We start from the raw sequence: 11668 nt of genomic DNA, 5'->3' as shown, positions 1-11668 counted from the left end.
ATTTAATAAATTGTTAACATATACAGTAGCAACTAAAAATGTGTTGATTTTTTGTATGTTGTAAACCTGATATGGGATGAGACATATTACAGCAGCATCGCTCTGGTTTTCGTGACATGTATGTCATATTACATTTCTACACAGATGATCTGGTTCATGGTCCAGTATTTTGACCAAAATATATTTACATCATCATAAAGATCAAGAACTAACCCCAGGATATAAAAACTAGAGAGTTGAACCTGTGACTTTGAGCTGTCAAACGTAAAGCAGCCTATAGCTCCTGACGCCTCCACGGGACTCGACACCTCCAGGTCATAGAACTTGACATGTAGAGACGCCTTTGCAGTGTTTCCAGAGATGTGCAGCTGCTTCTCGTTCAGTCAGTCACGTCTGCGTAGTGTCTTCTCGCTGGTCTTCTCTCAGTACAGTGGTAACAGATCATACACCACACACTGTGCTCCGGAGAGATCTGGACTCCGCCGCTGCTCCGAGAAGGTCTGAGAGCACAGGAACCTGAAAAGTACAATGGAAAATCTAAATTATGTGTGACTTTACAGCAAAACTCTTCAAACCTGATGTGTTCAACTATGACAGCATGACACGAAGATATCAACTCCTCCTGGGATATATTGATCCATAGATATTGATCATGATCGATGAATATCTTTTGACTTGCCTATTGTAGTACATTTCATTATGAATAATTTATTTTTCCTCTATCTGCTTCCAAATACACCAATGTACCGCAAACTAGAATCAGCACCAGTCTGTGACAAACCAATAAACCCAGTTCTGGGTTCAATCATTAAATTGACATTTAGATAAAAGGGAGCTGAGCAAGAATCAAACACAACACACAGGTCAAACCCCGACTCGGGTGAGGAGTGTGTTGAGAACAGAACCAGAAACCACCAGACGGATCAGAACAGAAAGCATTTTTTATTACTTTATGTTGTTTGTTAGCTTTTAACTGGCAGTAGAGCTGACACAGAGTTAGTGGTTGTAAACTCTCTCTCTCTCCCTGTACTGACATGGTTTCAGGTTAATAACCCCCGTACACTGGCTGCTATGATTTCTGCTTGCCACTAGATGTCACTGTTTTTCCACTACACATTTGTTTAACATACCACCTGTTTCTCTTCTGCTATAGTTGTAAGGGTGACGGCCTTTTTAGTACCTGACTGAAATGACTGTGTTTTGTAATTCATTCAAGTGTTAAGGCGTTAATGTGATGATGGCTCTGCAGCACAGGTAGATGAACACACCTGGACCACATGCGTGAGGCCTATTCAGAGTATTACCGAGGATAAAGTAAGCAGCAGCACTGACGGAGAGGATGATGAGGAAGACGGTGCCTACACCCAGATCTCCCATGGTGCAGGCGTTCGGACAGGCACAGGGGCTTTCCACCCAGATCTGCAGGGGCTCCTCAGTGCTGAGCCTCTGGTCCCGGATGATGGAAGCGGACTGGTTGGGATTGCAGTGGTAGTGCACCACCGTGAGCGGCTGCTCCTTGTGAGCTGGGACAGGAGGAGGGAGATGATTGGCTGTCAGGTGGTCAGGTGAGGTCAAGTGCAGCCGGTAAGTGTTTTCTCACCAAAGTAGGAGACTGACAGCGTCTTCAGGGAGTCGTTGTAGCGGAACTGGTTCCCTTCATGTCTCCCATAGCTGATGCAGCGGCTGATGTGTCTGTTGAGCCTGTGATACCTGTTAACACACAAACACACGCTGCCATACATGCAACTAAGAATGCATTCACTGTTTTATAATTAACTTTGCCATTACAAAAGTGTTCAGTCAGGATGAATACATGAGCCTGTTTGAATCGCTGTTTATTCATCAATGTAAATGCACAACTAAGATTTATGGAAACAGCATGGAGGTCTTTCAGTGTGGTTTGTGTGTGTGAGTGCCCCCTGGTGGCTTCAAGAGCCTGCTCAGTCTAAATAGTGTAACATCACATTAGTCCCTTACAGCTCAGCTATAATGATGGTTTCTGCACAATAGGACTGGAGAAACAAAGACATATGAATAGTAATAATTTGCCTGGGAAGGTTTTTAAGTCATTGCAAAGAGTTTAGATTTTCATCAGTCCATAGTTGAACAGTCTATAAATGGGTGTAAAGGTGTAAAAAACAAACAAACCCCAGAGTAAAAAATTAAAGGCTTTAAAAAGGTCACGACTGCTGGTTAACGAGTCGACCAAACACAAACATCATGCAAGTCGTCTTGTATTTGCCACGGAGCAGCTTTAATCTGAACACTGACATTTTTTTTGTGAACTTGGAGGTTGGATTGGTTGTGGAACAACATCTGTATATCAATGTGAAAACATCATTTCAATAGAAGAAAGACTTGGGAGAACCAGCTGACATATTGAGAGATGAGTTGCTGACATGTCAGAAATGTGCAGCTGCCTCCAACCCAAAGATTTTCCAGGTCAGCTGGTAGTTGTTAGTTCAGGCCATTACTGATTAGTCATTGCACTTGAACGTTATTAATTTCATTAGTCATATTTATTATTTGGGGATACATCAGAAGGTACTTTGAGACCAGGCATAAAGAATGTATAAATAAGAAACTGTGCCTATTTATACAACGCTGGGAAAGCAGTGATGACTTCGAAGAACCAGCAAGAAGAATGTGAGAGTTTTCAACACTTTAAATTCATTCATTGTTTATGCCATCATCATTTGAGTTTGGGTCGGCACCTCTTGTGTATTTCTTCTTAGGGATTTCCCCAATCTGACTAAAAGGAGATTGGAGAGCTTCTTGTTGTTTAATCGAGGCTTTAAACCAACACTAAGGAACTTTTCAACCTTCATAAAATATTTTCATAACTTTTGTGATGATACATCGACTTACAACAAGTTGAATGACACCTCTGTCGTGGTCTGAGGGGGTCTGTATCTCTTTCTCTGGCACTAAGCAGCTTTGAGGAGCATGGTAGGAACCCTGCTCTCACGCTAGTGTTCATGGGAAATGGAGTCTTCCTTCACTTTCACTTTTGCGAGTCACAACAAGGAGGGAACAGGCAAAACGGCACTTTAGCAATGGATTATGTTTGTGTTTTCACTTTGAAATGATCCACTGGAAACAGAAACTTAGTTTTGATGTCTTCTGTTAATTTGAATGCAGGATATTTACAGGGCTTCACGCTAGTGTTCATGGGAAATGGAGTCTTCCTTCAGGCAAAACACTACCGCGTTGGTCCACAGGCGCCGCCAAACTCAACCAAAACTGAAAGTTCTTTAGTACTGCTTTAAGACATGGCCAACCAAGGTGTTGCTAATGTAATCTGAGATGTGTCTGTTTAGTCTTCTTTATCTCAACGTCCACTGTCCACCTCCTCTCTGTCTTCCTCTCTCTCACTGCCTCCATGTTTGCAAAGTTGTCAAAAAAAGGTCACACGTTAGACTGTAGTCTTACACCTCAGACTAAGTGGGTCCATTTCAGTGTGTTTATGTGTGTGTGGGTCGTGCAAAAATCACATGTGTTTTGAATAGATTGCAAGATTCAAGTCTTGAACAAAGCACTACAAGGAAATGTGAACTTTAGGTTCTTCTGTTTAAGGCCTGACTTCAAACATTAGGGTTTGGCCTAAGCCTTTTACTTTTCATGTAATTAAAAACAAGTACCCTAATTGCAAAACAAATGTAAGGAAAGAGTCAAAGCTTAAATGGAGTTTAGTGAAAGACAAGAAACAAATGAACTTCATGTCTCATAGTCAGAGTGAGAGCAGGATGAAGCGGTCAGCGGCTGGATGCAGGACTGGTTCTGGTTCTGTACCTGACAATGATGGCTGCAGCGATGTTGGTGCAGTCGACTCCCATCAGGTCCTCTGGCTGTGAGAAGGGCTGACAGGGGCTGAAGGACAGGAGGACCTCTGTGTTGACCGGCATGTTCTCCGCTGACACCGGCCTCAGATGCCCCAGGAAACCTGCATCGTCCCCCATGGCTCTCAGGTTTATCACCCCGCTCCCGTCCTTCATGATGCACTTGCAGTCGTTCACTTTGAAGCAGCCGGATTTCTTTACCGAGCTCGGCTGAGACGAGGAAGAGTAGGAGGAGGAGAACACACCGAGACAAACCAACAGGGTGAAGAAGACGGTCTGAGGGCTCATGGTGACGATGTGCACCCGGGGCAGGGAATGGTGACACGCTGAGTGTTGTGAGGTAACTGAAGAGCAGCTAGCAGCATAGTGACAGTAGAAAACTAATTAGTATAAAGGTGGCTGTCATTCCAAGCATTCCCAAAGGCCTGCTGCTCTCAGATCAGTCTTTGCTAATGTGGCAAAACCCTGGGGCCCCATCGTCATCACATACAGCTATTAAATCAGTGACCTCAAAGGTCTGTACGTTGGCACACTGGGACCAGGACAATATAGAAAGATGTGATAAAGATCAGTTTGCATTTTCACTGTGCCTATGAAGCTGTGTTGAGGAGGTCGACCTGAGACGTCACTGCTGATTTGTAGTGTGGTGTATACTCAGAATTGTGTGAAGACTATTGGATACCTGAGTGGGCTCAGATAGATTGTACATCACTGCTACAGACAGAACTGTTTGGATGACTGCAGGCTTTCCTTTGACAACGTTGGTTGATATCACTGGTGGTGAGAGAGCGACACAATGCAAACAACAGCTGACATGTTTCTATGGACAGTTAGAGCCTTTTCACACACGCACACATTCAAACACACAATCTTTTACAGTAAATTGTCTGGATTGAAAAATGTGTCATTATACCATTACTGTCTGCTGCCCTCATGTGGTGGACCACATTAAGTAGACTTAGTTCTCATTCATTGTGAAGGCCTACAGCCAGAGGAGCAATTCAATGCATTATATTTGTCACACCATTTCATATTATAGTCTTCATTTAAATTTTAGACACTCTGCATATCATATTTTCCATTACGATTGTATTGATGTTTGTCTACTTTCCTCCCTCTAAAAACAGACACACAACTACATCACTCCGATATCAAACCTGCACTACAAACTCTGCAACTGGTTATGTAATTTATATTTGGACATTAGGTGTGATTCTGTCACGTTTTTTAAATTTTATAACAAAAAATAGTGAGAAGCATTTAACTAGGTAATTTTCCACATATACAAGCAGGTTCTCACTGATTCATGAGGTTTCCAATGTATAGTTCAAATGGCACAGCAACTACTATTGGCCAAGACAAAAGTGGCCAAATATTTCAACTGCACCTCAGTGTCCAAATGAAACCAACCCAAAATTCATTGGGCAGGTCAGACTCAAGAACTCAAGTCATCAACACTGGACGTGAACGTTGATGTTTCAGTGGAAACGAGCGACTGTTTCAGTAAAGACTGAGGTGTCATCCTGATGTTTGCAGAGAAAATATTACAGCCGATTCTTGTGTTTTACAGATTTTATTTAGTCAATAGAAAAAACTCTCAAGGGATAGTTCAACATTTTGGCAAATTCACCTATTACCATAATCCCTTTAGTCAAAGGGGTAGGTTCATTACCTTTAATTATTGTGCATATTTTGAGATCCACGGAGCAGAGACGTGAACTGATCAGCGAACACAATTGAGGTGAACGGTACGTTGTCCCTGTCCCTCAAAACTGATCAAATACACAATCCAACAACTCAAACGGTCTTGTGGACAAGCTGTCACCTGCACATTCACCACGCTATGAAATAATAATGTAACATTACGAGACTGAGCTGTTTTGAGGCAAAAACAGCTGGAAGGTAATGAACCTACCCCTTTGACTATAGGGATTATGGCAATAGGTGAATTTGCCAAAATGCTGAACTATCCCTTTAATACTTTGACCGCAAATTTGAAGATGGAGTAGAGGAGGTCTTTCCTCTGCCATTTCCTTGTCCACAGACTCTCTTCATGCTTGTTGAGACGGCGGCGGCACAGAGCTCAGAGTCTTCTTGGGTCTCAGGTCCAGGGGGGCTTGTACTTCTTACCCTGAAAGAAATGTAACAGGTTTTCAGTAAGTATGAATTTCTTTCCCCAGGATGAAAACGTTGTGGTTTCATGAGCCATCAACATCTTAATTAGAATAACTGCAGCCAATGTAACAATCAATCAATGTTGAGTAATATTCTGGTCTCAGTCTTTTGGTAAGCATGTGAACGCTTCAGCAAACATCAGCTCACGGAGTTATCATCTCAGACCAGAGGACTTGGAGGAAAAGCCTGAGTCCCAAGCAGGCACATGTCAGTGATACATGAGGAAAACTAAACTAAAAGGCTGCTGGCAGCTCTCACCTTGTAGAACTTCCTCGTTCTCCTTCTGTGTATGGGTGATCAGGACTCTGGCGATAGACTTGCGGACAACACGGCTGTGAAGACCAGGAAAGTCAAGACAGGTTTGTGTTAGTTGGATGTGTTTAACCATCACTGTGCATAACTTCAATAGGAGCAGTGAGAGGGACTAAAACAAGACAACTGATGTACTCCGAGTGCTATGGAGGCTAAGGGAATTTCTTGGTTTCCCTTATCAAATACACAATCCCACAACTTCAAAACGCTCTGGTGGACAAATTGTGACCTGCACATTCACCACGCTATGAGATAATAATGGAACGTTACGAGACTGAGACGTTTTAGAGGTAAATTCATGCAAAACCGCTGATGCGCGTTGCTTTCAGGGACAGTTTTTCAGCAAGTAGTCTCTGTATTTACCTCGAACGACTCCGTTTCATAACGTTCCATTATTATCATCATCTCATAGTGTGGTAAATGTGCAGGTCACAACTTGTCCACGAAAGCGTTTGAGTTTTTGGATTGTGTATTTGATGAGGGAAACCAAGAAATTCCCTTAAGCCTTCTGGTCTCAGTCTTTTGGTAAGCATGTGAACGCTTCAGCAAACATCAGCTCACAAAGTTTATCATCTCAGACCAGAGGACTTGGAGGAAGAAAAAGCCTGAGTCCCAAACAGGCACATGTCAGTGTAAACGAGGAAAACTAAAAGACTGCTGGCAGCTCTCACCTTGTAGAACTTCCTCAGGTTCTCCTTCTGTGTCAGGTTGGTGAGTCAGGACTCTGGCGATGGACTTGCGGACAACACGGCTGTGGAGACCTGGAAAATCAGACAGGTTTGTGTTAGTTGGATGTGTTTTTTTTTAACCATCACTGTGCATAACTTCAATTAAAGCAGTGAGAGGGACTAAAACAAGACAACTGATGTACTCAAAGAGTGATTAATCACTAATAATTTACTCCACACCAACTCAAATGACTTTAAGCGTCACTTAATCTTGCTGGTTAGACAGTGTAGAGTTTGACAGCTTCACTGTAGTTAAATCATTTTCATACGATTGAGAAGTACTTACCATATTGGAGAGCCCGGATGCGGCTCCACCAGCTTCTTTTACAAAAGGAGGCCAAATATTTAAACTGCACCTCACCGTCCAAACGAAACCAACCCAAAATTCATTGGGCAGGTCAGACTCAAAAAACTGAGTCATCAACACCGAATGAAAGAAACATTTTAGGTGCGCTGTTGATGCTTCAGTGGAAACAAGCGACTGTCTCAAGTGAGACCGAGATGTCGTCATACTGATGTTTGCAAAGGAAATATCACAACAACCGATTCTGGTCTTTTACACAGATTTTATTTAGTCAATAGAAAAAGCTTTTAAGCTTTGACTGCAAATTTGCGGATGGAGTAGAGGAGGTCTTTCCTCTGCTGTTTCTTTGTCCGCAGACTCTCTTCATGCTTGTTGAGACGACGGCGCAGAGCTCTGGTCTTCTTGGGTCTCAGGTCAAGGGGCTTGTACTTCTTACCCTGAAAGAAACATAACAGGCTTTCAGTAAGTCTGAATTTCTTATCGCAGAATGAAAACTTAGGTCAAGGTCAGGAGAGTTAATCTGAAACTAGTGTCAAAAATGTTGTATCAGATTTCTGCCACACAAGCAGTAAGTACAAACCAGTGTCATATTTCACTCATACCCATATTTTAGTTCAATAACCTGTTGTCTAGAACATGTTATAATTTCTGAGTGTACGAGGGAACATCACATTTACACTGGCTGCAGATTTCCAATGCAAGACATTTCAGACGAGGCTCAGAGCTCGACAGTCACACACTATCTGACAAAGACTCCGTCCAAATCTACTGTCCATTTTATTTTTTTATGTGAAAACCAGCTGACAAAAACTCAATAAATAAACAGTCCCCGGAGACATTTTGGGAATGTGTCTTTTTAAGGATAATCATCCTCTGTTGTCTTCAGTGACTCGAAGGAAAACTGCAAGTGGACGGTCATGTTTTATCTTACAGATGTGCTCAAATTATTTTAAGGCACCTACATGGCTTATTAATTAGCTCTTAATGTTCAGTGTGGTTTCATGAGCCATCAACATCTTAATTAGAATAACTGCAGCCAATGTAACAATCAATGTTGAGTAATATTCTGGTCTCAGTCTTTTGGTAAGCATGTGAACGCTTCAGCAAACATCAGCTCACAAAGTTTATCATCTCAGACCAGAGGACTTGGAGGAAAAGCCCGAGTCCCAAACAGGCACATGTCAGTGATACATGAGGAAAACTAAAAGGCTGCTGGCAGCTCTCACCTTGTAGAACTTCCTCAGGTTCTCCTTCTGTGTCTGGTTGATGACAGTCAGGACTCTGGCGATGGACTTGCGGACAACGCGGCTGTGGAAAGTCAGACAGATTTGTGTTAGCTGTATGTGTTTGTTTGTTTTTTTAACCATAGCTATGCATAACATCCAGGGTCCAAAACTAACACTCGCCACTCGCCAATTACGGGTAGATTTTGTCTCTGGCTGGTAAATTTTTAAGACCACTCGCCACTCTGGCGAGTTATTTGTTTACCGACAAAAATCTCATTTTTTCGTTAGTGGTGGAGAACGATGCTGGTATGTTGTTTCCTGACAGAGTAATGTGTCTTTCCAGCAGAGACGATCTTTGGTCAGGTATGCGCGTCAGGCCGTCATTCACAGCGTTGAGGTGGATAACTGTTACTGTTGTACCCGTCTGTGTTGTTTAGCGCGCCCGGTAAAAAATGTTCTCATTGCTTATAGGGCAGTGATCAGCTCCGGTGACCGCGGCGCTGACTGTTTATCCCCGTATCAATTAAAACCAGAGGCGGCCCGACACACGGGTGCTGAAGCACGGACTAGTGCGGTCCAACTTTTAATTCTCGGTCCGGACTCCGAACCCGCGCGTCTGATTGGGTTGGTTGGACACGTCAATCGCTCTGGTCGGACCTCACCGCTGAGAACATGTGTGTTCGCCTGTTTGTTTGTGCGCGCGCGCGTGTGTGTGTGTGAGAGAGAGAGAGAGAGAGAATCAACACTCCCCCCCCCCCCCCCCCCCCCCCCCCCAAACACACACACACACTCTATTGAGAGCAGACAGGAAAGACAGTAGAGCAGTGTTTTTCAACCTTGGGATCAGGACCCCATGTGGGGTCGCCTGGAATTCAGATGGGGTCGCCTTAAATGTCTAGTAATTGAAAAAAAGAAATTACTGATACAAATATTTTTAAAACTAATTATTATTATTTAAAAAAATATATGATTAGAAGTGTATCTAAAAAAAAATGTATTTTTACACCTATTTTGAATTTTACTCGAACACAAATAGAAATACTTTCCCCCCCTCAACAAATACAAATACCGGATGCTTTGCACACCCCTAATTGCTAGTATTAGTGCATACTACTAAAATATTGATTGAGAATCGCATATAAGACCCAAATTACACGTTAAATAATACTGATAGCAATATACAGCACTCAAACGCAATTTTTACTTGGTTGGCTGGTAAAATATCTGCCTGGCTGGTAAAAAAATTCACTTACCAGCCAGCCTGGCTGGTAAGTGAAAAAGTTAGTTTTGGACCCTGATAACATCCATTAAAACAGTGGGAAGAACTAAAAAAAATGCACAAGACAATTTGTGTACTTTGATTCATCACCAATAATTTACTCCACACCAACTCAAATTACTTTTAGTGCCATGTAATCGTTCTCCTTATTTAGTGGGTTAGACAGTGTAGAGTTTGACAGATTCAATTCCTGTTAGCTACAGCATTCACCCTCAACCCACATCAGGTTAACTGGTAGTTAAGTGTACCTGGATGTAGTTAAATCGTTTTCAAAAGATTAAAAAAAGCGCTTTCTAATGATCTAATACCGTTTCTCAGTGCACTTGTTTGACTGACAACAGGGAGGGGGAAGTTCATTTTGTTATTTTAGTTATAACATTATATACACATTCAAATGATATGCACATCAACTGTATAGTGACTATATGTGTAGTTGAAACTCACATTGTCATATCAAAGGTCACATGTCAGTTTTATATTTTTTGTTATAATTCAGCGATGTGTAACTTAGAGAATGTGCCCCTCTCACGTAGAAGTTGTATTGTTTTTTAAAAGCTATTTTGTGTATGACTATGATATGTATTTGTTAACATAAAAACTAATAGAGAAAAATAAGGGGGAAAAAAGAAAGAAAAGCGCTTTTTTCGCAGTACTTACATCTTGGAGAGCTTGGATGCTGCTCCACCGGTAACCTTGGCCACACGGAGCTGGGACAGTTCATTTTTCAGATCGTCCAGCTGCTTCAGCAGCTCCTCTTTTTTCTTGCCCCGCAGATCTCTTGCCTTGATCTTGGCCTGCATCGCGACAGAAGACAATAATTTACACTCGTTAATGACAATATCACATCAAACTCACACATCGTGGGTTCTGCGCCTCCACCGCACGAGCTAAACACACCCGCGTTTGATACCACCCATTACATGTCAACCTAAGCCGACATAGTGTCTCATAACATTAATATTGTCAGTAGACACCGGCTACATGTGTTAATAAAACACATACAGGTAGCTAAACGTGTTTTCTGTTCACATCAGGCTTGAATCTAAGCTAGCTCGTTGCCTATAGCTCGTATTAGCCTCCGTTAGCTCTCAGTTAGCAACTCTCGTTAGCAGCGTCGATCGGTGGCTGCGCTCTGCAATTTACTATTTTATTCAATTTTGAGCAGCAGTTTGCTGATCAACACACATACGTGGAGCTACCCGAGAAGCTTATGTGCACGTATAACACACATCTGACGAGGTTTAGTTGCGATAAATGTGGTAAAAATGCACATTTGAGTGCAGCCTCTCGGACTCTCACCATGTTCCTCGTCGCTGCCCTGTTGGAAAGGCCGGACACACCGCGTGCTCAGAGGAAGTAGCTTCCGGAGACGGCTCCTCTTCCTCTCCTCCGCTGCTCCTTAAAGGCGCCGTGCGGACAGCGCCACCGCAGGGCGGAGGACCTGGATAACACAGGTAGAAAATAAATCAAGGAGATATTTTATCATTTCCGCCATTGAGAATGATATGTTATCAATTTGGTAATTACTCTAACACATTTTCATATAAAGTAAACTAAATATGGTAACTGTAGCCCTTTGTGTGTGTGTGTTTTCTTTTTAAATTAAGATCATTGCCCTTTAATAGCTTTATTATTGTGTTTTCTATGTATTATAAACTTTGTGTATGATTGTTTTGTCTGAATTAATGATGTGTTGTCTTGCCTCAGAAAATTATATAATCAATAGTTTGACCAACAACAGCAGTAGCTCCATCAGGTATCAGTCTCTGTACTGGAGACACTGGTGCAGTTGTCTCTTAACTTTC

The 11668-nt window shown here is 42.3% G+C and overlaps 1 protein-coding gene across 1 annotated transcript; it reads right to left on the bottom strand.

Annotated features, from left to right (window-relative positions):
• Positions 1-7600: 7600 nt before the first annotated feature.
• On the bottom strand, positions 7601-11284 carry rpl35 (ribosomal protein L35). Its single transcript, XM_083978830.1, has 4 exons — positions 11163-11284; positions 10521-10657; positions 8585-8666; positions 7601-7795 (listed from the first exon to the last, which is right to left on the bottom strand). The coding sequence occupies exons 1-4, from the start codon at positions 11163-11165 to the stop codon at positions 7646-7648; spliced, it is 372 nt and encodes a 123-aa protein (XP_083834956.1). The 5' UTR covers positions 11166-11284; the 3' UTR covers positions 7601-7645.
• Positions 11285-11668: the final 384 nt, after the last annotated feature.

Source organism: Trachurus trachurus (assembly GCF_905171665.1).
Source record: "Trachurus trachurus genome assembly, chromosome: 9".
Taxonomy (NCBI): domain Eukaryota; kingdom Metazoa; phylum Chordata; class Actinopteri; order Carangiformes; family Carangidae; genus Trachurus; species Trachurus trachurus.
Note: the sequence above shows the minus strand (reverse complement) of the source record. Positions and strands in the feature narration are given on the sequence as shown.

Excerpts from the sequence above, each read along its gene's own strand:
- rpl35 (XM_083978830.1), bottom strand. Across the intron at positions 8,667-10,520 it reads GCATCCAAGCTCTCCAAGAT|CCGCGTTGTCCGCAAGTCCA; the intron begins GTAAGTACTGCG and ends GACTTTCCACAG. Across the intron at positions 7,796-8,584 it reads ACCTGAGGAAGTTCTACAAG|GGTAAGAAGTACAAGCCCCT; the intron begins GTGAGAGCTGCC and ends TGTTTCTTTCAG.